This window comes from Hylobates moloch, unplaced genomic scaffold (assembly GCF_009828535.3).
Source record: "Hylobates moloch isolate HMO894 unplaced genomic scaffold, HMol_V3 SCAFFOLD_21, whole genome shotgun sequence".
Taxonomy (NCBI): Eukaryota; Metazoa; Chordata; class Mammalia; order Primates; family Hylobatidae; genus Hylobates; species Hylobates moloch.
In genome coordinates, this window is record NW_026652296.1 from 29,868,044 (window position 1) to 29,894,425 (window position 26,382).

The 26,382-nt window shown below is 46.5% G+C and overlaps 1 protein-coding gene across 2 annotated transcripts; it reads right to left on the reverse strand.

The window, feature by feature from the left end:
* Positions 1–26,382, reverse strand: TBC1D20 (TBC1 domain family member 20). 2 transcript variants are annotated; one of them, XM_058433016.1, is made up of 9 exons: positions 26,168–26,382; positions 11,658–11,843; positions 8,812–8,892; positions 5,601–5,787; positions 5,332–5,433; positions 3,988–4,129; positions 2,846–3,033; positions 2,288–2,579; positions 1–1,335 (listed from the first exon to the last, which is right to left on the reverse strand). In XM_058433016.1, exons 1-8 carry the CDS (start codon positions 26,235–26,237, stop codon positions 2,324–2,326), a joined length of 1,212 nt encoding a protein of 403 aa, XP_058288999.1. In that variant the 5' UTR covers positions 26,238–26,382; the 3' UTR covers positions 1–1,335; positions 2,288–2,323. The 2 variants fall into 2 exon arrangements, with proteins under 2 accessions (XP_058288999.1, XP_031998554.1); XM_032142663.2 differs by having other exon boundaries at positions 1–2,579.

Sequence of the window (26,382 nt, forward strand, 5' to 3'; positions counted from 1 at the left end):
TTAGTAACCACATATGGCTGTTTATTTGATACAGGGCTCTGTACAAAATATTTACACATATTCTTTACAGAATAAGTAAACCACCTGAAGGTAATTAGATAATGCTTTCTTCTCAATGACAGGGAGAATCCCGGTGTTAGCAAAGTTATAAAACAGATAAACATTCTCCTTCCGAGGCCACAACTCAAGCAAATGCCACTTGTTTCCTAGGATCTGAAAAGCTGTGGCCTTGGGACCCTGGTCACATGCACCTCCTTTCCTCAACCCCATCAATTCCTTCAGTATTTACAAACAGGCTTGAGTGCTTGTGGAAGGAGGAGCAGCTGGTGCCACCCACTGAGATGATGACAAGAGGGACAGCTTGCTTTGGGAGAGCACTGGGAATATCTGCCACATCATCACCTCTGGAAGAATTTCCTTTGCCCTGATGAATACACCACTGTCTAAATTAATCCATCTGCATCACACTAACCCCAAGGTAGGGCTCCTGAGCCATGGACAATGATCCATCACTTTGAGCTTTTTTTGGTTTTAAAGTGCATAGTGGCCGGGCGTGGTGGCTCACGCCTGTAATCCCAGCACTTTGGGAGGACGAGACAGGCAGATCACCTGAGGTCAGGAGTTCCAGACCAGCCTGGCCAACGTGGTGAAACCCCATCTCTACTAAAAATACAAAAATTAGCCAGGCCTGGTAGCAGGTGCCTGTAGTCCCAGCTACTCGGGAGGCTAAGGCAGGCAGAATTGCTTGAACTTGGCAGGCGGAGGTTGCAGTGAACTGAGACTGTGCCACTGCACTCCAGCCTGGGCAACAGAGTGAGACTCCATCTCAGAAAAAAGAAAGTAATAATAAAATAAATAAAAATAAAGTGCTTAGTGTAACTCAGCGGACAGGGCTCCCAGCTGCTCTGGCTCGCCAGCTGCCTGGCATATGGGACACCCTCCATCCTGCACACAACAGGCATGCAAAGAGGATCGGATATGGTGGGGTGGGGTGCTTCTGGTGTGTTCACTTTAAGAAAACACCTGCCAAGAGAGAAGAGTGCCCAGGAAAGACCAGGAAAATACAAGTACATGGCTGCTTCATACCATACACCCCAATTCTTTAAAGCAGCAAAAGGCACTTTTTTTTTTTTTTTCAGGCCAGAGTTAATCTAAAACAAACCTGGCTTTGCTTACACGGAAGCTGTCCCAGAAGGACTGAGTGATGCCTCTTGTTCCCTAAGGTCTGGAGAGTCTTTGCAAGTTTCCAATGACATTTCCAACCAGGCGGGAGAGACCAGCAGTTGAGGAGACAAATCAGACCCAAAAAATGACGCCAAGGTAGTGAGTGGGTGCCTGTGTGGGAGTAGGATGATTTGAGGAAAACAGGAAGAAAAACCAGTCAGAAAGTGGCACTTTGGAAGTGGAAAGCTGTTTGCAAATAGCAACTCTGGCTAAAGCGAAACGTTAATCAAGTAGAAAGTAAAATTCAGGATCTTACAAGCTCATCCTTCTGATGAGAACTATTTTTTTTCTGTGAAGGAACTCTTATTACTTTAAAAGTGAGGGTAATTTACATATGGGGTGTGTATATTCTAAAAATAGTAATAAAAGGACCTTTTATAAGCAATGTTATGTGGCTTGTAGAAGAAAACAGGGAAGAAAAAAAGGGCAGGCAAAACTAGTCTAGGTCTAGGCCTTAAAAATGAGCATTCCTTCCCACTTGACTGGAAATGCCCATGTGATTTCTAGGCTGAAAATAGGTAGGATTTAACGAGTAACCCAGTTCCCTTCTGTCTCTGATTTCTGACCAGCTGATGGAGCTGCTAGTAAGAGGGGCCAATCATGCTCCCAGACGAGTCCTTTGGCCTCTTGCTCTCCATCCCAAGACTGACTCCTTCAGCAGCAGCCCCCTCCTTCTGTGTCTATCTGATGCAGGCAAGCAGGAGCAGTAAGAGGGCATCTCATGCTCCAGCTCACTTTCTACGGGGTGACTAGGAGGTTCCCGGTAACTAGGGAAGCCCAGGCCCAGCAGGTTGCAAAGGCAGCTGCAAGCTTCAGAAACCCACTTCCTCCAGCACCAGGGGAGGTGGCAGAGAGCCCATCCAAAAGCCCACTGGGAGGGGCATAAGATTCTGTGCCAGGCCCCCAAGTCCCCTCTGTGTCAGGTAGGCTCTGCTATTGGCCTCTGAAGTAAAGGCAAACACAAATGGGCGGGGCAGGGTGGCAGGAATAAAAAACTCTGGACAGAAACCCTTTTAATAAAGGAAATTCCACCCCTCCCAATCCTTCCATGGAAGGGTGAGACCTTAATGTGATGTAAGAGGAAGGTCTTCTCTGGCTTTCAGGGAAATAGCTGCAGCTGAAACTTAGGGGCCCATTCCAGGGCACTTTTCACCACAGCCAGTGCGGCCGCTCCAAGTGCCACTGTCAGCCCCATCACTGCCAGTTTCACAAAGCGGTTGGTCCTTGGCTTGGTCAGGACATCTTTTGTTCGCTCTTCAGGCCGCAGAAGTCCCCGAAACCGCTGCCGCAGCACCATATCAGGCCTCTGCTGGGCTGATGCCAGCTCAAAGTCTTTGAAAGTAGAGGCTGCCGTCCTGCAGGGGAAAGAGACAGAAGGAAGGAAGTGGTATGAAAGAGGAGGAGGAAAGCAAAACTATACCACACAGGCTGCGGGCAGAGCCTTTCATTGCTGGGAAAGCTCTTTTTGATAAAGACCCATACGTCTACAGTGGGGATTCCACTGGCCTAAGCTCAGATCTCTGGAAACATGCCCCAACCCTATCCCACCAGACACAAACCTTCCCTCACTTCTGCTCGTTTACATTCACCCCCATTCAACCAGTGTCCCAGCCTTGCTCACCTCTCAGCTTGCTGTTGGGCGGCAGCCTCCCGAGCAAGTTCAGATGGGGGAAACTGAACAAAAAGGTCTCCTGCTCTGCTGATCAGTGTCTCATAGGGCAAGTCCTGAGGGATCTGGGACAACAGGTGGTGGACCGAGGCCATGTCACAGTCACAGTCCAGGACTTCCTGCTCGCGATACAACACAATCTGTGGGGAGGTAGTAAAGCCTTGCAGTCAGAGGCCAGACACACAGGGCCTGGGCCACCTGCACTCCATTATCCTTGGAGATGAATTTAAACTGGTAACAGATAGGACTCAGCCCAAATGTTCAGCAAACTCTTGTATCCATCAAAGAAGTAACAACATATATATGCTCAGTGCTACTCCTACTGTCTGGCCCTTCCTGTAAACTTCCACCACATGATATGAAAGGCTGACCAGTTACAATCTAAGTCCTTCAGGCATGCTGGGCTGCTCAGGTGTCCCTTTAAGTCTTGAAAGAAATGAAGGAGATTCTTTTAGGAGAAAGGAGGAGAATTATCGGGAGATTCCTGGAGCTCCAGCATAGAAGAAATGGTTCAAAACAGTAGAAAGAACGGTCTTGCTCCCTTTAAGCATCTTCCTTCTGACTGTTGGTCCACAAACCCACAGATGCTCAAGGGACCAGTGGTCATTGAAGGACTTCCCTGAATTCCCATCTCCACCCCATCCCTCGAGGCCCTTCTACTAACTGGAGCCCCCACCCTCCACCACAAGCCAACCTCCCTTGTCTATCATGACACCAGATCTCTTCTTTTCTTAAATCTGGAGTTGGCAGCTTATACTACTATTTCCCTAATTGTGTTCATCAGCTGAACACATATTCCAGACAATGTCAATAGGAACCCTGACAATTCACAATGCAGATTAGCATTTTAAAGGTTCAGAAGTGTCACGCAGCAAAAAAAAATCTGATTTTGTTTACACCCAGCATTTCTCAACTTACTATTTTTTGTGTGTGACACCCCCATTAATATTGCACAGAATGGTGTCCAGGGACACCAGCCTGGGAAGTGCTGTCTTTTGCATCTTTCCATAATCCCCAGGTTTCCCTTCAGGGAAAATGACCACAGTGGGATGGGTGATGGTGAACCCAGTTGCTGGCTCGTGGCCTGTACCTACCACGGCTGCAAAGTAAATGGGCATCAGTGGGTGGCAGGCCAGGAAGAAGTCATATAACCGCACGACGTGCCTGAAGTCAGACAGGACATGCCCAAACCAGGTGATGAGCCAGCTGAGGGCAAAGATGGTCCCCACCTCAGCACTAGAAACAAAGGAAAGTCAGGTGTCAGGTCCTGTGGGCCATCCCTTCCCTCTCTCTGGGCCTTACAGTGCTGGTGAGAAGGAAGCATTTAGGAATAGGATTTCTGGAAAATTCAGTTACCTAGGAATTCAGCATCTTCTCCTCACAAAATATTTAATACAAAGTCTTTAAGGTGTACCACGACACTAACACCACAACAGGGTCCTGGCTGCTTTATCTCACTGGGTGCTCTCCTAATGGCCAACAAATGTCAACTACAAGAACGAGAAGCAGTTGTTTTCAGAGAACTACGCCATGATTCTCCTTCTGAGTAAGTCTGACCCTTTTGGGGGGCACAGGTACATATTCCCAAGCCTGAAAACATGACTGCATTAATTTTTCAATTAACATGAGACAACTAAAATATCTCAAGACGTAGCTGCCAGACATGGTGAGTCACGCCTATCATCTCAGCACTTTGGGAGGCCGAAGCGGGTGGATCACCTGACATCAGGAGCTCGAGACCAGCCTGACCAACATGGAGAAACCCCGTCTCTACTAAAAATACAAAATTAGCCGAGCGTGGTGGCGCATGCCTAATCCCAGCTACTTGAGGCTGAGGCAGGAGAATCGCTTGAACCCGGAAGGTAGAGGTTGCAGTGAGCCGAGATCATGCCATTGCACTCCAGCCTGGGCAACAAGAGCAAATACTCCATCAAAAAAAAAAAAAAAAAAAAGGCATAGCCATTACCTTTTAAAAATTTTTTTAAAAAAGAGGCATTGGCCAAGAACACATTTCCAACTAAACAGAGAAGAAACAAAACATCACATGGGATTTGCAAAAAAATATTTCTTCTCTTTGGTACTTGGGAAATAAAACAACCCATTGTTGGCCTTCTCCTTCTCGCCGCTGGATCCCACAGGACTTTGTGTTTCTCTTGTGGCAATAACCTCAATATCTTACCTTGGCATACATACCTTATCCACCTCTCCCCACTAGATGTAAACTCAAGGGATGGGCTATGTTCCCCAAAGAGCAGAGTCCCCAAAAATGCTCCAAGAACTGAACTACCCAGATTGCTGGTGACTGGAACAACTCGGGAGAACTTAACAAATCCACCCAAGACAATGAGGAAACTGTGCTCGGCTTGTGAGGAGTGTTTCAGGTGTGGGGGGTGTGGGCGTGTGTATGCATGCACACAGAAATGCAGACACATATGTACCTCTGCATGAAGTCATGGAGCTCTGGATTCACCTGGTCAATGATGGGCATCAGATAGTTTAATATATGCTTGGTGTTGTCCATTGTTGGATCCATAAAATCCCTGGAGGGAGACAATTCAATAAGCCTGGTCACCAAACACTTAGATCAGGGCTGGGGGTGGCAAGGGCTCAAACTCCTAAAAAAGCTGACCAGAAAACAGGCCAATGAGTTATCCCCAGGACGGCTGAGGAGTGATGCCCGTCCTCTCATGTTCCTCTCTACTGGTACCTGAGGTGGTGAGTAGATAATTTTTCTACCAGGGATGTTGCCAGCCTCTCGCCTACCACCAGCAGAAATGTGACCACAATGTCATGGTAGCCCTGGTAGTAGTGCAGCTGAGGGTTGCGCTCCAAGATGAGGAGGATGATGTCAATCAGTTCTTCCTGGAGCCCTTCTCTTTGTTCCTCTGGCATGCCTGGGGACAGGAACAGAGAGGAGATGCCTTTGAACATACCAAGCAGCTTAGTAAACAAGGAGGTCGAAGAAGGCCAGCAATGAATTTTCAGAGAAAAAAGGAAAATGAATTACAAATAATTTGGCAACACATATCAAGATCCACTGTTGATACTACCTGGCATACAGGAAAAGGCAGCCGCTAGCTTTCCAGTGGGGGAAGCCGCAGACACCACCTTAACCAAGTTGCTGCAGTTAATACTGCTGGGACACAGTATTTAACTGCAGTATTTCAACTATGGGAGCCGCAGACGGCTTCTGCCTCCCGATGTGATGCACTGACAGAGCTCAGCATCATGTCTGCAGGATTTCTATCAACAGCACACAGACCTCAATCTCACAATGAAGAAATACCCAATATACCCAAAGTAAGAGAAATTTAACTCTCATACAATACAAAGGAACTGTTTCAGATTAAAAATGGCTAAAGATATATGACGACAGCATGAGAAACACATAAATCTATATTTCCTTTTCCAGTGAAGTACATTACTTGAAGAAATGGTGAAATGTGAATAAAATCTGTGGATTACTTAGTTAATTATTTTTCAGTGTTGTTACTGATGTTGCTCAGTGTACTGTGATTACATGAGAGACTTTTACTTAGGAAATATATCCTGAAACATCTGGGGTAAAAAGATGTCATGTTTACAACTTACTCTTAAATAGTTCAGAGAAAAAGTGTATGTCTATGTGTAAAGTGAAGGAAAGACAGAAAGCAGCTAAAAAAGCAAATGTAGGCCGGGCGCAGTGGCTCACGCCTGTAATACCAGCACTTTGGGAGGCAGAGGCGGGTGGATCACGAGGTCTAGAGATCGAGACCATCCTGGCTAACATGGTGAAACCCCGTCTCTAATAAAAAATACAAAAAATTAGCCGGGTGTGGTGGCGGGCGCCTGTAGTCCCAGCTACTTGGGAGGCTGAGGCAGGAGAATGGCGTGAACCCGGGAACCGGAGCTTGCAGTGAGCTGAGATCGTGCCACTGCACTCCAGCCTGGGTGACAGAGCAAGACTCCGTCTCCAAAAAAAAAAGCAAATGTAGTAAAATGTGAAAACAAAAGGAAATCTGGGTAAACGGTATCTGGGGAATTCTTTGTCCTATTTTTACAACTTTTCAGTAAGTATGAAATTACATAAAAATAAAAAAATTTTAAAGTTACATGGTCCCCTTTAAACCAAAGCAAACGTTATGGGAAAAACTGATCCTCTTGATCCAAAGATGTATTATAGCTGGAAATAGGGAAGCCTGTCTCGGGAGTTCTTTCAGGGAGTTCTTTCACTGCTGGAGCTAGTGCTGCCAGCAGTAAAAATGCCAAACCTTGGCCTTATGAGCCACGTTAGAAGAATGGCACGTGCACAGCTTCTCCACACCATTAGCTTTTAGTTACAAACACATACTCAGAGAGAGAAAGCAGCTAATGTAAGGGCCCAAACTAAACTGGACAAAGGATTGCAGGTAAGAGCAAAACTCACCTCTTGCCCATGTTTACCCCACCCCTTCTCAAATAAAAAGCATACCCTAAAAGATAAATAAGGAAATGAAGAAAACCCAGGGCTGCTGATAGGTGAAGCAGTGAAAGGAGTGAGAGTAAAAATTAAACCCTGTGTGAATTTTCAGCAGAAAAGCAGTGAGCCAAGCCCAGAAGACCATGAATGGAAAAAGAGTATGATGCCATACTGTAAGTTCAGCCTACAGAAAGCTTATCACAGATATTACATCAATGGAAGAGGAATAAAGGGTTCAGAGGGAAAACAGGTTACCTAGGAAAAAATGGGGGCTGGGCACGGTGGCTCTAGCCTGTAATCTCAGCACTTTGGGAGGCTGAGGTACGTGGATCACCTGTCAGGAGTTCGAGAGCAGCCTGGCCAACATGGTGAAACCCCATCTCTATTAAAAACACACACACACAAAATTAGCCAGGGGTGGTGGCGGGCACCTGTAATCCCAGCTACTTGGGAGGCTGAGGCAGGAGAACTGCCTGAACCTGGGAGGCGGAGGTTGTAGTGAGCTGAAACAGTGCCATTGCACTCCAGCCTGGGCAACAAGAGCAAAACTCTGTCTTTAATTAAAAAAAAAAAAAAAAAAAGGGAGGCATCTGTCCTATGTGATCTCATCCAAACCAGCAGGCTAGGAAAAGGGAATGGACCGTGGGCATGTGCTTTTATCAAAACCACGCTGGCAGGCTACTGCTACCTGGGGATTGCAAGAGTCTGTCCAGGGAGCAAGAATGCCAGCAGGAAAGCAGCCCCTTCAACAACAAAAGCCAGGCCAGAGCACAGTGCAGAAGAGAGAGGCAGCCAGCTTAGAGGCTCCTGTTCCCTTTAGCAATTCTCCTCTCTTCATGACCTAAAGGTGGAGTTGCCAGAGGAAGAAAAATAGGTCATCCATGTGAGGTTTGTTGCCCAGTTCCCTTCACTGTGAAAATTGGGACAACGGTCCTTCTTTTCTTTCTTCCTGAAATGAAGAGGTAACTTTAGGAATACATTCTTTATTTTTTTGTTTGTTTTCTTTTTATTTATTTATTTTTTATCTATTGCTGCTGAACAAATTAAGGAATATACTCTTACACAAACAGGGAATGGCTTCTCTTCCCTCTAAGGAATCTTACATATGTATGCGTAAGGTATCATTGTTTTTAAACCTAATTAAGATATTACTCATTCTTGTTGGTACCCAATTCCACACCAATCTGCTCTTTAACGCCAGACTGATGGCTCTAACAATCCTTATTAACTCCTTTTTGTGGTTTCAAGGAAAAACAAAAACCTCTTCTCTCATTCACCACCTCTAGGCCAGGAGAAATTATTTTTGGTTCAGGCTTTCACAGTGGGGGTCTGAAAGTGACCAGTCAAGAAAAGGATGACTCAGCAAAAGGAGAGTTCTGAAGGTCCCTGAGGAGGCAGAGTCCAGCATATTAGGTCACACGGTATGACCTGGAACAGATACAGTCTTTCCAAATGTGGCAGGACCAGGAGAGCTTCTCACCAGGAGGGAACCGCCGCAACGACCGCCGGACGTCCAGCAACACTTGTTGGTAGTCCTTGCTCATCTGCCGTAGGTTCTTCCCTATTGAAGGAAAAGGAACGTTATTGCAGGAATGCCTGAGAAGCCAGACCAGAAGCAAAACATTCTGGAATGACACAAAAGGCCTAGAGGGCACATGTCAGCTTCTCCTGAAGAGGAGGATATGACTCAACATACAACATTTGGCAGGGAATCCCCAGTTTAGTTCCAAACATTATGTTTCCTGCAACTCACAATGACCCTAAGAGAAGGGAGCACAGGCTGCCCAGGAGACAATACAGCGGGGTGGGAAGGACAGCAAAGACGTAAGGAGGCCAGGCGCCTCATGCAGAAGGCCACTGTGTATCACTGGGAACTGCTCTGAATTTCAAAGTCCACAGCTACAAAATGAGGATATTCCCTTCCAAGGATCAAATAAAATCATGAATGTGGGACCAACAGAGCACTGAAAAAAACCCTAACACCTATAAAGTTGTGGGAGCACCAAGCTGTTTAGGAAGGTATATTGAGACTCACACAATGAACCACCTAACATCTCTTGACCCAGCAATTCTAAAACTAAGACGCTGCAAAGAGGAGACAGTCCTTGTGTTCAGCTGCTAAGTCCAATACAGTGTGAAAGTAAGGAGGCAGTCTCTAGCTGTTATATATGTAACAAGTGTACATTTCCCCCAACCAAACCAAGTGCTGTATAATAGGCATACATTTCCCTCGCAACCCAAATCAAAAGCTAGTAAGGCTGGGCAACACTTCCTCACACGCAGGCTTCATGGTATAAAAAGATGAGGGGAGTTTGGAACCTGAGAGAAGAACATCACCTCAGGATTCAGGGTGTGAATATGGCACTGCCTTAGCCTTCCAACAAAAAGCTGACTGCTCTGAAGCAGCCAATTCCAAGGATAATAACAAGTGGCAACTCGGCACCTATTGGGTGACATCATGACACTGTGAACTTTTTGGTGGCAGAAGTCCTGTTTCAATCATCTCTAGTACCTGGCAATCATAGCACAACTAATATTTGCCAACTGAATGAAAGAATCCTCAGCACTTGGCATTTTGCCATGATGGCAGGAAAGCTACAAGGTGAGTGCACTGAGTGAATGACCAGCAGAGTGGATTCACTGTTCTACAGGACTTTTACTATTTTGAACTGCATTCCAAGGAACGCTTTTTACCACATGGGTCTTGCACATTAGTTAGGTAACTCTCTTCACACAATTACAGGATTTTAGAACTCCAAAGGATCTCAGTATTTCCCAATAAAAAGAGAGTGTTTTCTTTTTCTTTGAGTGTCTCACTTTGTCGCCCAGGCTGGAGTATACTGGCGCAATCTCGGCTCATTGCAACTTCCGCCTCCTGGGTTCCAGTGATTCTCCTGCCTCAGCTTCCCTAGTAGCTGGAATTACAGGCGTGCGCCACCATACTCAGCTAATTTTTGTATTTTTAGTAGAGATGGGGTTTCACCATGTTGGCCGGGCTGGTCTCGAACTCCTGACCTCAAGTGATTCACCTGCCTCAGCCCCCCAAAATGCTAGGATTACAGGCGTGAGCCACTGTGCCCGGACAAAAGAGGGTGTTTTTGTGTGTGTTTAATTTTACTTTACTTTTAGAGATTGGATCTTGCCATGTTGCCCAGGCTGGCCTCAAACTCCTGGGCTCAAGTAATCCTGCCTCACCCTCCCAAGCAGCTAAGACTACAGCCGTGCACCACCATGTCTGGCTAGTTTTTAAATTTTTGTAGAGACAGGGTTTCGCAATGTTGCCCATGCTGGCCTCAAACTTCCAGTCTCAAGTGATCCTCCTGCCTCAGCCTCCGAAAGTGCTGGAATTACAGGTGTGAGTCACCTTGCCCAGCCACAAAATACGCATTTTTTTTTTTGAGACGGAGTCTCACTATGTCACCTAGGCTGGAGGACAGTGGTGCAATCTCGGCTCACTGCAACCTCCACTTCCCGGGTTCAAGCAGTTCTCTGCCTCAGCCTCCTGAGTAGCTGGGATTACAGGCACCCACCACCATACCTGGCTAATTTTTGTATTTTTTTTTTTTTTTTAGTAGAGATGGGGTTTCACCATCTTGGCCAAGCTGGTCTTGAACTTCTGACCTCAAGATCCACCCGCCTCAGCCTCCCAAAGTGCCGGGATTACAGGCGTGAGCCACCACGCCTGGCCCAAAATATGCATTTTAAAAAAACACTTGCCAAGCAATTATGTAGAACAAAACATATGCATTTTTAACAAACTCACTTGCCTAGCCAATATTTTAATCCCTAATAAATAAAGAACTTGGCTTGGCTGGGCGTGGTAGCTCACACCTGTAATCCTAGCACTTTGGGAGGCCGAGGCAGGCTAATCACTTGAGGTCAGGAATTCGAGACCAGCCTGGACAACATGGCAAAACCCCATCTCTACTAAAAATACAAAAATTAGCTGGGCATGATAGTGAATGTCTGTAATCCCAGCTACTAGGAAGGCTGAGGCAGGAGAACTGCTTGAACCCAGGGGGCAGAGGTTGCAGTGAGCTGAGATTGTACCACCGCACTCCAGCCTGGGCGACAGAGTGAGACTCCGTCTCAAAAATAAATAAATAAAATAAAAACAAATAAAAAAAGAACTCACTGCACTTTTGAATCAAATTATACGTACTGGTTTGGCCTTATTTTCAGAGTGGGCCCAAGCATTTCCCAAAACACCCTAGATTTATTCATATACCCTTGGTTTGAAAGGACCATAAAAATTAAAGATCCTGGAATTCTTTTCTCCCTGTCTCCTAGATAAGCTCCCCTCACAGCCTCCCCTACTCCCCTTACCTGATATAGGAGGTGGGTCATTGGCATTGACATTGAGGAGCTTGGGCCACACTTTTCGTCTGATCTCATCAGTCAGGAGCCCTCCTTCACTGATAGCCATGCGCCTAAGGGCAGCCACATCAGTGGGATCACTGTTTAGAGCCTGGTGTATCTCTGCCACTTTCTTTTTCCTTTTGGCGTTAAAGTCTGAAAATAAGGATAGGGAAGAATTAGGCACACATTCAGCACGTGCATGTTTTCTGCCTAGGACTCAATCTCCTTTTTGATATGAGGTACAGGTAAGTATCTCCTCTTAGCTCTAAGACTGCCTGCTGGCATAAAGTCTCATAGCCAGATGTACTATTCATTTCGGGCCCAGTCTACTGGTCCTCATGGTGGGAGGCTTGGAGAGCCCATTATAAAACAGATTTTAAATCGCCGATTTTTAAAAAGATAGTCTCTTTTTATAGGTCTGAACCAAAAATCATAGGCACGGACTGGAAATAATTATTAGTTGTTGTTTTTAAGAGACAGTGTTGGCTGGGTGTGGTGGCTCATGCCTGTAATCCCAGCACTTTGAGAGGCCGAGGCGGGCGGATCACGAGGTCAGGAATTCGAGACCAGCCTGGCCAATATGGTGAACCCCCGTCTCTCCTAAAAATACAAAAATTAGCTGGGCATGGTGGTGCTCGCCTGTAGTCCCAGCTACTCAGGAGGCTGAGGCAGAAGAGTCACTTAAACCTGGGAGGCCGAGGTTGCAGTGAGCCGAGATTGTGCCACTGCACTCCAGCCAGGATGACAGAGCGAGACTCCGTCTCAAAAAAAAAAAAAAAAAAGAGAGAGAGACATTGTCTCTCTAAGTTGCCCAGACTGGCCTCAAACTCCTAGGCAAAGCAAATCCTCCCACCTCAGCCTCCCAAATAGCTGGGACTACAGGTGCATGCCACCATGCCTGGCCCAGAAATAATTATATGTACTTTTTTTTTTTTTTTGAGACGGAGTCTCAGTCTGTAGCCCAGGCTGGAGTGCAGTGGTGCAATCTCAGCTCACTGCAACCTCCGCCTCCCGGGCCCCCGGTTCAAGCAATTCTCCTGCCTCAGCCTCCCAAGTAGCTGGGATTTCAGGCACGCACCACCACACCCAGCTATATTTTTGTATTTTTAGCAGAGATGGGGTTCACAATGTTGGCCAGGGTGGTCATGAACTCCTGACCTCATGATCCTCCTGCCTCGGTCTCCCAAAGTGCTGGGATTACAGGTGTGAGCCACCATGCCCAGCCTATATGTACATTTTTTTTTTTTTTTTTGAGATAGACTCTTGCTCTGTTGCCAGGCTGGAGTGCAGTGGCACGATCTCGGCTCACTGCAACCTCTGCCTCCCGGGTTCAAGTGATTCTCCTGCCTCAGCCTCCCGATACACTTAAAAAACAAAAAAAAAAAGGTAAGTGAGGCTGGGCACGGTGGCTCATGTCTGTAATCCCAGCACTTTGGGAGGCCGAGGTGGGCAGATAATGAGGTCAGAAGTTCGAGACCAGCCTGGCCAACATGGCGAAACCTCATCTCTACTAAAAACACAAAAATTAGCCAGGTGTGGTGGCATGCACCTGTAATCCCAGCTACTCGGGAGGCTGAGGCAAGAGAATCGCTTGAACCCGGGAGGCGGAGGTTGCAGTGAGCCGAGATCTGTCACTCCAGCCTGGGTGACAGAGTGAGACTCTGTCTCAAAAAAAAAGATAAGTGAAAAAAGAAATGTGTTAAAATCAGACAGATCTTGCTTGGTTCACATCCTGGCTCTGCCACTTATCTGATCCATAACCTTGGACAGATGACTTCCCTGCTCTGGGCCTCTGGACTTACACCCTCTTGTCAGGATAGTTACCATGGTACACAGTAGATACTTACTAAATATTAGTTCCCCTCCTCACTCTGAAACAACACGTATTTTACAAATCAACCTACAGATTCGAGGAATACAGATATTTAATTAGTACGTAATATGCAACACACTAAGGAGATATACTGTGTAAGTAAGAAGCAAAGAATTACAACTACAATAAACGCTCAGTAAATTCAGGCATATCTAGCAGTTAGTGTCAATGTTTTCATAAAAGAATGTCTGTTCATTCTTAATTCCCAACTTCACAGAGCATATACAATCTCTTACTGTAACAATTTTTTCCTGTTGTTTAGATAGGAAAAATGCATGTCACCAAAACTCGATACTACATTGAAAACAAAACCACACGAAAAGGTCTCCTGTTACACGCTACTACAACTGGTAAAAACATTAGCATCACATAGAGATTTTTTTTTTTTTTTGAGATGGAGTCTCACTCTGTCTCCCAGGCTGGAGTGTAGTGGCGTGATCTCAGCTCACTGCAACCTCGCTGTCCCAGGTTCAAGTGATTTTCCTGCCTCAGCCTCCTGAGTACCTGGGATTACAGGCATGCACCACCACGCTTGGCTAATTTTTTTTTTTTTAGACAGGGTTTCACCATGTTTGCCAGGCTGGTCTCGAACTCCTGACCTCAAGTGATCCACCCGCCTCAGCCTCCCAAAATGCTGAGATTACAAGCGTGAGCCACCACGCCTGGCCAACACAGAGATGTTTTCAAAACCAGTGTCAAAGGGTACTTTGGTTTCCAGTGTGGCTGGTGGGGTGAGAGGCTGTGACACTGCATACAAAGGAACTGTTTCTTAAAAACCATAGTAAGTAATGTTTTACGCATCTTACATCATTATGTGATAGTCTGTTATTCATAGGCATTTTGCTATATTTAAATTACTTTTTAGGACTGGTCCCTGAGTGGTGCTGTTTACAACTCACTGATTACAATCAGATTTCTTTGTTCCTTTTCCACCCCTACTGCTTCACTTGACTAGCCTTCAAATAAATAAATAAGTAACTTTTTTAGGAAATTGGTTGGGAATTTGTGGTTAGTAGCTATCATATCATTTTCCTATGTGAAATAACAGTATTGCTTTTTGGCCTTTTGGCTAAGATCAGGGGAGATAAAGGAGTAAAAGGCTCTGAAAGTTTGCATGCAGAATGTCTGCTTTTAGGGATGGCTTGCAGAAGTTAAATGGATGATGCCTGTATTTCAGTTCTTTCTAGTTGCCAGTACCATTGAGAAAATATGTCAAAAACACAAGAAATGTTACATAAGACAACAACAAACGTCACAAGGCAGTAGACTATAATTGTCAAAAAAGGTGCGTGCAGACAATAATGGCCAAGGGCTCAAAGAGACTGCAGTGGGTCAGGGCCAAGCTAACCTGAGAAGTGTACCTTAAAAAGGAAGAGGAGCAAAACTCTCTTGACACGCTTAATTGTGATGTTTAATGGACATCCTTGCAGTGTAAGACGACCTTTTTAAAATACATTCTTGGCCGGGGACGGTGGCTCACGTCTGTAATCCCAGCACTTTGGGTGGCCAAGGCAGGCAGATCACCTGAGGTCAGGAGTTCGAGACCAGCCTGGCCAACATGGTGAAACCCTGTTTCTACTTTAAAAATACAAAAAACTAGCCGGGCACGGTGGCAGGCGCCTGTGATTCCAGCTACTCAGGAGGCTGAGGCAGGAAAATCACTTGAACCCGCAAGGTGGAGGTTATAGTGAGCCAAGATAGCGTCACTGCACTCCAGCCTGGGCATCAGAGCAAGACTCTGTCTCAAAAGAAAAATAAATAAATAAATAAATTCTCTCGGCTTCAGACCTACCTATCTTTGGTCTCTCAAGTTAAACCCAAAGCAGCACCCATCACATCTGCCTTTTCTTCACTTTTGTCTCCTATTGCTTCCGGATACCTTCTTCCTCTTCCTGCAAAGCCCATTCTGCTGGAGTGGAAAAGTCCAATGCCTTGATGCCAGGGTCTTGCTCAGTCACCCAAGATGGAGTGTAGTGGCACAATCATGGCTCACTGCAGCCTCAACCATATATATACAGTTTAAATAAATCAATAAATCAATAAATTCTCCCTAAATGATGGTTTGAGCCTCACCACTTGATTAGGAGAATCAGCATAACCTGTAGAATCTTATTTGGAATTGAATTCTGTATTATAATTTTGTTCCTGTACATTTTTAGATTTTACTTTTGTTTCACTGTAAAGATGATGCTCTGTTTTAAATGTTGAAAGTGTACGAGCAAAAGGCCGGGTGCAGTGGCTCACACCTGTAATCCCAGCACTTCGGGAGGCCGAGGCAGGCAGATCAAGAGGTCAGGCGTTCGAGACCAGCCTGACCAACATGATGAAACCCCGTCTCTACTAAAAATACAACAATTAGCCTGGCCTGGTGGCGCACGCCTGTAATCCCAGCTACTCAGGAGGCTGAGAGAGGAGAATTGCTTGAACCCCGGTGTCAGAGGCTGGAGTGAGCCAAGATCGCACAACTGCACTCCAGCCTGGGCGACATAGAGAGACTCCATCTCAAAAACAAACAAACAAAAAAAAGTGTACGAGTTAAGGAAGCCAGGTACAATGGCTCACGCCTGTAATCCCAGTGCTGTGGAGGGCCGAGGTGTGAGAATCACTTGAGCCCACAAAATCGAGAACAGCCTGGGCAACAAAGTGAGACCCTGCCTCTACAAAAAGTACAAAAAGTTAGCCAAGTATGGTGGTCCCAGCTACTCAGGAGGCTGGGGCGACAGGATCACTTGAGCCCAGGAGTATAAGGCTGTGGTGAGCTATGATAGCACCACGGCACATCAGCCTAGGCGACAGAGCAATACCCTATTATCAAGGCACTGGACTTTCCCACTCCAGCAGAATGGGCTTGGCAGGAAAAGGAGGAAGGTGTCCTGGTGACCTGTCTCTAAAAACAAAAACAAGGCCAGGCATGGTGGCTCACGCCTGTAATCCAGCATTTTGGGAGGCCGAGGCGGGCAGACCACCTGAGATTGCGAGTTTGAGACCAGCCTGACCAACACAGAGAAACCCCATCTCTACTAAAAATACAAAATTAGCCAGGCGTGGTGGCGCAGGCCGGTAACGCCAGCTACTCAGGAGGCTGAAGCAGAATCGCTTGAACCCAGGAGGCGGAGGTTGCGGTGAGCTGAGATTGCAGATTGCGCCACTGCACTCCAGCCTGGGCAACAAGAGCGAAACTCCGTTTGAAAAAACAAAACACACACACAAAAAAACGGGCTGGGCGCAGTGGCTCACGTCTCTAATCCTAGCACTTTGGGAGGCCGAGGTGGGCAGATATCTGAGGTCGGGAGTTGGAGACCAGCCTGACCAACATGGAGAAACCCCGTCTCTAATAAAAACACAAAAAATTAGCCGGGCATGGTGGCGCATGCCTGTAATCCCAGCTACTCGGGAGGCTGAGGCAGGAGAATTGCTTGAACCTGGGAGGCAGAGGTTGCAGTGAGCCGAGACCATGCTATATGCCACTGCACTCTAGCCTGGGCAACAAGAGCGAAACTCCGTCTCAAAACAACAACAACAACAACAACAACAAAGCAGCCAGGGACGGTGGCTCACGCCTGTAATCCAGCACTTTGTTTTTTTGTTTTTTTTTGTTTGTTTTTTGAGATGGAGTCTCGCCCTATCGCCCAGGCTGGAGTGCAGAGGCACAATCTCGGCTTACTGCAACCTCCACCTCCCAGGTTCAAGTGATTCTCCTGCCTTAGCCTCCTGAGTAGCTGGGATTACAGGCACGCGCCACCGTGCCCGGCTAATTTTTTTTTGTATTTTTAGTAGAGACAGGGTTTCACCATGTTGATCAGGCTAGTCTCGAACTCCTGACCTCGTGACCTGCCAGTCTCAGCCTCCCAAAGTATTGAGATTACAGGCGTGAGCCACCACACCCGGCCTATCCCAGCACTTTGGGAGGCTGAGGTGGATGGATCACTGAGGTCAGGAGATTGAGACCAGCCTGGCCAACACGGTGAAACTCCATCTCTATTAAAAATACAATAATTAGGCCAGGTGTGGTGGCTCACACCTGCAATCCCAGCACTTTGGGACATTGAGGTGGGTGGACCATGAGGTCAGGAGATCGAGACCATCTTGGCTAACATGGTGAAACCCCGTCTTTACTTAAAAAAATACAAAAAAATTAGCCAGGCGTGGTGGTGGGCGCCTGTAGTCCCAGCTACTCGGGAGGCTGAGGCAGGAGAACGAGGTGAACCTGGGAGGTGGAGCTTGCAGTGAGCTGAGATCACACCACTGCACTCTAGCCTGGGTGACAGAGTAAGACTTCGTCAAGCGGGTGGTCGGTTGTAAACCAGATTTGGAGGCTGGGGGGGGGGATCAGGTGCCAGGGGGTGAAACCAGGTGAGATCCGTCAAAATTAGCTGGGCATGGTGGCAGGTACCTGTAATCCCAGCTACTCAGGAGGCTGAGGCAGGAGAATCACTTAAACCTGGGAGGTGGAGATTGCAGTGAGCAGAGATCATGCCACTATACTCCAGCATGGGTGACAAGAGCAAAACTCTGTCTCAAAAAAAAAAAAAAAAAAAAGGCAGAAAGAACATGGATTCACCTGCTTATACAAGAAAAAAGGGAAAAAAAAAGTATACGAGTTGCCTTGTTACAATAAAACTAAATGTGTATACACACAAAGGAAAGGGAGGACATTCAGGGGCTGGGATGAAGGGTACAGAAGAAAGGCCAGGAGATATGGCCCTTCCATTTGACAGTAAATAGACTAATTAAAAAATATTTACGTAGTATATATTAGGTGCAAGGCACCCCAGTTCATGTGAAGTGGAAGATATCACCAGAAGGTAGGGCAGATTTTAGAAAGAACTAACAGAAGGTACATTAGGTTTTAGAAGGGACACCAAGCATCTTCCCCAGCAATGTTCTAGTCTGAGACCATAGTAAGTCTACAAACTGTTTCTATGACAAAGCTGTACATTATTATTATTATATTTTTATTTTTTGAGACAGAGTCTTGCTTTGTCTCCCAGGCTGGAGTGCAGTGAAGCAATCTTGGCTCACTGGAACCTCTGCCTCTCCGGTTCAAACCATTCTCAGGCCTCAGCCTCCCCGGTAGCCAGGATTACAGGTGCATGTTGCCACCACGCCTGGCTAATTTTTTGTATTTTTAGTAGAGACAGGGTTTCACCATGCCAGTCTGGTCTCGAACTCCCGACCTCAAGTGATCTGCCTGCCTCAGCCTCCCAAAGTGCTGGGATTATAGACATGAGCCATCACATCCAGCCCATTATTAACATAAATTAAAGTTGGTACTAATAAGTCACAGGTGAGCTACCTATGAGACCTGAAACAGAAAAACCACATAAACAGAGGCACTAACTGGTTTGGAGCCATGTGCAATTGCAGGTGCAGACAGAAAGATACTAGAAGTAACTTTTCACCTTGGTAAACCTGTCCTCCTGGCTTGACTGCTGTTTCCTGGTAACCTAGTAGGGTGACCATTTGTCCTCGTTTGTCTGAGATCTTCCTGGTTTATACCTAGAGTCCTGGCACAATTGTTCACAGCAAACCCTTTCTGCTCCCTGTATTCTCAAATATGTCCCAGTTTGGAAGCCAAATTAAATGGTTACCCTACCTAGAAATCATTAAAAATAAAACCCCTTCTGGGCATGCCTATAATTCCAGTGCTTTGGGAGGCCAAGGCGGGCAGATTACCTGAAGTCAGGAGATCGAGACCAGCCTAACCAACATGGTGAAACCCTGTCTCTACTAAAAATATGAAAATTAGCCGGGTGTGGTGGTGCACGCTTATAGTCCCAGCTACTCAGGAGGATGAGGCAGGAGAATTGCTTGGACCCGAGAGGCGGAGGTTACAGTGTGCTGAGATCACGCCACTGTACTCCAGACTGGGCAACAGAGTGAGACTCTGTCTCATAAAATAAATAAATAAAAAATAAAATAAAATAGGCCAGGCGTGGTGGCTCATGCCTGTAATCCCAGCACTTTGGGAGGTCAAGGTGAGCGGATCACCTGAGGTCAGGCGCTCGAGACCAGCCTGACCAACATGGCGAAACCCCGTCTCTATTAAAAATACAAATTAGCCAGGTGTGGTGGCAGGTGCCTATAATCCCGGTTACTTGGGAGGCTGAGGCAGGAGAATCGCTTGAACCCAGGAGGCAGAGGTTACGGTGAGCTGAGATCACGCCATTGCACTCCAGCCTGGGCAACAAGAGCAAATCTCCATCTCAAAAAAATAAACAAATAAAATAAAAATAAAAATATAATAAAATAAAAACCACTGCCGGGCATGGTTTTTAATCAAGACGTGGTTCATGCCTATAATCCCAGCACTTTAGGAAGCCGAGGTTGGCGGATTGCTTGACCCCAGGATTTCGAGAGCAACCAGCCTGTGCAACATGGCAAAACCTTGTCTCTACAAAAAATAGGTGGGCGTGACAGCGTGCACCTGTAATTCCAGCTGCTTAGGAGGCAAAGGCGGGTTGTAGTGAGGCATGATTGTGCCACTGCACTCCAGCCTGGGTGACAGAGTAAGACTCTGTCTCGAAAACAAAAAAAAAATCTCCAATTTCTTCTGTCAGCATAGCACCTAGTCAATTGTTCATGAGATGTCTCAAGCTCTTGACTCAGGTGTGTCCTTTCATCCATTCATCCATTCGTCCGCCTGCCCATTTGTCCAGTCATTCATCAGTCTGTCACTTAATGAGTGTCTACTTGTACTAAGCACTGTACTGGGGATAAAAAGATGAATTACTCCCTCCCAGCCCCTTGAAGGGCTCACAGTAGGGACACAAACAATTATTATATATAATAGAATCTGAAGGATTATGAAAATCCAGAGGAAAGAATGACACTTTTTTTTCTTCTTTTTTTTTTTGAGACAGAGTTACACTCGTTGCCCAGGCTGGAGCGCAGTGGTGCGGTCTCGGCTCACTGCAACCTCCGCCTCCTGGGTTCGAGCAGTTCTCCTGCCTCAGCCTCCCGAGTAGCTGGGATTACAGGCATTCACCACCACGCCTGGCTAATTTTTTTGTATTTTTAGTAGAGACGGGGTTTTGCCATGTTGGCCAGGCTGGTCTTGAAATCCTGACCTCAGGTGATCCGCCTGCCTTGGCCTCCCAAAGTGCTGGGATTACAGGAGTGAGCCACCGCACCCGGCCAAGAATGACTACTTCTAAAGCAGTCAGGAAAGGCTTCACCAAGAATATATTCTGGATCCTTCTTTTTTTTTTTTTTTTGAGACAGAGTTTCATTCTTGTTGCCCAGGCTGGAGTGCAATGGCACGATCTCAGCTCACTGCAACCTCTACCTCCCAGGTTCAAGCGATTCTCCTGCCTCAGCCTCCCAAGTAGCTGGGATTACAGGCATGCGCCACCACGCCTGGCTAATTTTGTATTTTTAGTAGAGACAGGGTTTTTCCATGTTGGTCAGGCTGGTCTCGAACTCCCCACCTCTGGTGATCCGCCCACCTCGGCCTCCCAAAGTGCTAGGATTACAGGCGTGAGCCACCGCATCTGGCCCTTCTTTTTAATTTTTATTTATTTATTTAGACAGGGTCTCACTCTGTTGCCCTGGCTGGAGTGCAGTGGCACGATCTCAGCTCACTGCAGCCTCAACCTCTAGGGCTCAAGCGGTCCTCCCACCTCAGCCTTCTGTGCCACCATGCCTAATTTTTAAAAAATTTTTGCAGAGGTGGGGTCTCACTATGTTGCCCAGACTGATCTTGAACTCCTGGGCTCAAGTAATCCTCTTGCCTCAACCTGCCAAAGTGCTAGGATCGCAGATGTGAGCCACCACACTGGGCTCTGGTACCTTCTTAAAGAAAATTTTGCCACAGGGAAGAGTGTGTTAAGGGGAAAGTACTCCAGGCAGAAGAGTTATGTGCAAAGACCTTGTCACATGAAAGAAACACCATGTCCAGGAAACAAAGAGTTCTATGAAGCTGAAGTGCCAGGTAAAGGGAGAGAACAGAAGCAGGTAGCACCGCAGTAAAACAGGCTGGGCTGGATTCATCCCGCAAAGGAGTCTGGGTTTATCCCGCACTCAGGAGGAAGACAGGGAGGGATTTTACTTTGGGCCTGAGGGCCATCCTTTGGAAGACCAGGCTGTACGTTTTCAAGAGGGGTCAAAAACACGCAGGAAACAGAGAAGACTTTTTATATAACATCGGTGGAGGCAAAACATGAGAAGAATTTAATTTCCAACAAAGAGAAAAAACCTATTTAATTTTTTTTTAACTTGGGAGTACCCCTGCACTTTCCACACATTACAAATCGACAGCACTTGAGTGGCAATACTGAATACTGCTTGAGGGAAGCTGATATTCAGAAGGCTTGTTAACCTATTTGCTAAGAATATGATAATTTTTCTTCAGTTTGTTTAGACATACATCCACCCCATCTCTCTTTCTAAATAAGCTATTCGGCAATCTGGGGGAAAGGAAATCTTGTATCTTGGGGAAAAAAAACACTATGCAGTCAACTGAATTTCCATGAGGTTTTGGCAAACCATTTGCCAGAATGTTACTTAATTCTGAACTCAAATCCTCAAATCATACCTCCCATAACTCATTTCTCTTAAGACTCTGTTCCAATTTTTTGGTTTTTTTTTTTTTTGGAGACAGGGTCTTACTCTGTCACCCAGGCTGGAGAACAGTGGCACGATCATGGCTCACTGCAGCCTCAACCTTCTGGGCTCAGGCGATCCTCCTGCCTCAGCCTCCCAGGTAGCTGGGACCACAGACAAGCTCCACTGGCCCAGATAATTTTTGCGTATATATATTTTGTAGAGAAAAAAAGCGTTGCCCAGGCTGATCTCAAACTCCTGGGCTCTAGTGATCCACCCACCTCAACCTCCCAAAGTGCTGGGATTACAGGCGTTGAGCCACCATACCTGGCCTCCAATTCTATTTTTAATCCTGAATTTCAAAATTTACTTACTATTTCAAAATTGTTGGCACTCTGTGGGAACGCAACAAATACGTGCAGAATATAGTAAGTGATTTAGTTTAGTTATTGTTCCTCTGGAAAAAACTGGCTTGCAGTAAATGACATTATTTTTCCATACTGTTAAGATGATGCTCACTGCAGAACTCTCTAAACAGATCTGCAGACTCTTTGGCCTGTTTCTAAAACTACTGGTGTTTCCCAGAGTAGGATGCTGCCCCAATGTGGATTTCGGCTGCTGTTTTTTTCAGGCCCCAACACCACCTTCCTCAACCTCACACCGTAGTGATTAAATGTCAGTGGCAGATGGAGAAAGCACTCCCATGTGTGCCACTCTGACAAATACTTTATTCCAACTACATGTATAGGCTCTCACTGTGACATAAAAAGGGAAGAGGAAACAGAAAACTCAAGTGAGCTAAAGATGTGTGAATTACAGAGTGAGATCAACTGCTAGACGACACAGGGAGGGAGGTAGCAGCGTCTCCACTGAAAAACAAATTCACAGACATCCTGTTTATTTCCGAAACAGAAACATCATAGAGCTATTCTTGGGATGTTCAGGAAAAGATTAAAATAAATGCCTATTATCTATTGTATTTCAAGATAAACTTTATAGATTTAGAGCAGGACACACATTTCCGGACTTGAGAATGCTGCATCTGGCTTGGAATGTGGGCTTTAAGCCCACATTTCATCTAGAGGTAGAATGTATGTCATTCTAATCTCCCTCAATCCTTTCTTCTCCAATTTCTTTATTGCCCCACTTACAAGAGAGTGCACTATTATTCCAAAGCTGATACGTTCCAAATTCCTTTATAGTAGAGGTCTTGGCTATCATAACCATGATGGAACGAAATGACTGTCCTACAGCTGGCTGCAAAATATAAGACTGCTATAAATAAGTCTCTGATGCCTGAAAAGTAATTCATTCAACAAAGGAAGATAGGTATGACTTTGGCCTACTCTTCATTAGAACGCTTATTTTTATTTATTTATTTATAAAGAGGGCAAAGCAGACTTTATTTGAGGGGCACCACAGCAACAGGTATAGAAACAACTGCAACAGGGTCTTGAAGTCAGGGAGGGAGATCAGACTCAACTCCCTAAAATGCTAATTTTAACAATGGGACACTTTATCTGAACTGTGGTTCTTAATGGTTCAGATAAAGATGACACAACCCACTATTGGCTTAAACTTCTCCCAACTTTGGCTACAGAATCCAGGTAAAGATTTCTATCTCCTCAGAGTAATAGGCATGTCCAAAATCACCTGGATTAGGGCACTTAATACACAGGGAAGGGACAATAACAACTAAAGATGACCACTATCCATGCCTTCTCTAAAAGTTTTTTCGTATATTTTTTCATATCACCAAAACAAATACTAACTTGGATCAACTAATTTATATAATGGAATCTCGTGTGAGAGTACAAAATTCTATACTGATTATTTGGTTTAAGCTTGCATTATCATAAAAGCTTTACAGTCTTTAAACTGAGGTTAAGCTCAAATTAAGCAATGCTAGTCTTAAAACAATGGAAGCGGGGGACGTTTTGTGTGGAGGAAGGGAGACAGACCTACCCCTACACCCACCCACAACTCCTGATACTGACAACTGGAAATTAACTTAAAAATTTACGCCTGTAGTCCCAGCTCCTCAGGAGGCTGAGGTGGGAGGATCACTTAAGTCCAGGAGTTGGGAGATGACAGTGAGCTTTGACTGTGACACTGCACTCCAACCCGGGTGACAGAGCAAGATCCCATCTCTCAAAAAAAAAAAAAAGCTTTAACTCCATGTCTGTACCAGAAGACCACAGCAGGAGACGAAAACCTTATCTCAGTCTGGGTAAGAGTCCTATTAAACACAAAATAAAACAAAGTAGCCTCTGTTTTTGGAGGTCTTAATTAGTAGTTTCTACAAAAGAGTATCCAAATTAGCAAAGATTCTGTTAACTACCTGGAACAAAGCAGGTACCAAGAAAGAATGTTTCACCCCTACAATGGAAAAAAAACAGTCTAGTAAGTAAACCAATCTGACCATAAACGCTACAAAAGAGGGATTCTAGCATTAGTAACTTTGCCAACAATACTCTGATATGATTTTAAAGAAAACAATAACAAAAACAAAAAACCTCATCTTTAAATTTGTCCCATTCATCCAGAGAAGCAAAATCAAGGAAATTAGAGGGGGTAAAGTCTTGCAACAGATACACGGCTGCACTGCCAACAGGTCACAAGACCCATGTTGCCTAGGGCATTGACTATTATGCCATGAGGACAGACATCACACAAACACCAGTAATGAAAGGGTTACAGTGCCAAAGGGTTCAGAGCTCCACTTCCATTCAGTATCAGAACACGAGAAAAAGGGAAAAACAGAAAATGAGCCCAAATAAATATAAAATAAAATACGGATACCAGGAGCTTCCTCAAAATATGTGGGTTGTATTAATAACGTGTTTGGCTCTGTTACGGGCACCATCCATCAGAGGACTGGAAATGGGGAAAGTCACCTTAGTCTTCCTCAAGGAAAAAAGATTATTTAACCTGGTTCACGGTGCACATTCATAATTTTAACTGTCATGTATTTATTGAATGAAAAACATTTGAGAACATAATGTGCAACAAAAACATGATTTCACAGAAATTGTCCAAACTAAAAGAGTATAAAAATAGAAGCGCTTTTTATACAATTATTTACTTATTATTATTATTGAGATAGGGTCTCCATCTGTCACCCAGGCTGGAGTGCAATGGCGCAATTATAGAGTAGCCTCCAAGTCCTGGGCTCAAGCGATCCTCCTGCCTCAGCCTCCAGAGTCGTTGGGATCACAGGCTCGAGCCTCCACACCCGACTAACTTAAAAAAAAAAAACTTTTTGTAGAGATGAGGCCTCGCTATGTTTCCCAGCCTGATCTCGAAATCCCGGCCTCAATCGATCCTCCAACCACGGCCTCCCAAAGCGCTGGGACTACAGGCGCGAGCCTAGCGCCCGGCCGCTTTCACACAATTGAATAACATTAAAATAGGTGGCAGAAGACAGACAGAAAGTCGATTCGTGGTTGCCAGGCGTCGTGAATACTGGGGAATGGGGAGTGCCTATTAATGGGTAAGGGTTTCGTTTTGGAATCAGACAGCGGCGATGGCTGCACAACTTTGTGAATTTTCTAAGAATCACTGAACTGTGCATCTTAAAGGGAGAACTGTATGGTAATTAAATCGGCGGTACGCGGACAGCGCGTCAATCAAGCCGGCGACAGTGAATGAAGTTCGGGAGAGCTGATTTCCCTCGGGGAGGCGGCTCCAGGAGTCTGCGGACGTGGCGGACGCCTGGGACGGGGCGGGCTTGGCCTCCGCGCTCGGGGAGTCCCAGTCCTCTCCAGATGGAAGAAAGCCGGGGCGCGAAGCCCCCGCCCGCTCTTCTGCCTGGGGACGCGACTCTGCCGCCAGGCTCCCTCGGGTCAGCTCGGCACCCGCCCGAGCCCCCCAGTTCCAGGCCCTCTCCTTATCAGACGTGCCCCGGGCCCTCAGCCTCTTCCTCTCTCGCCGCCCGGAACCCCGCCGCAGCCCCGGGTCCCCAGCCCGAGCCCCTCCGGAGCCGCCTCCGCCGCCAGCTGCCCCTGCCCCCCGGGCCGCCCTAGCAGGCCGCTCCCGGCGCCCCGGTCGGCTTCCGTACCTGCCTTCTCCGCGCCGCCGTCCCAGGGGCTGGAGGTGGGGCCGTCGCCCTGCGCACTCCGGAGGGCCATGCCCCGGGGCCCCGGGGCCCCGGGCCCCCACCTGAGCCCCGGCTGGTGGCGGAGCCGGGAGAAGACGCGGCTCCGACCGCGGGACGTAGCGCCCGCTCGGCATCGGCAGCCTCCGCTCCGTCGGCCAGCGGCGCGCAGGCGCGCA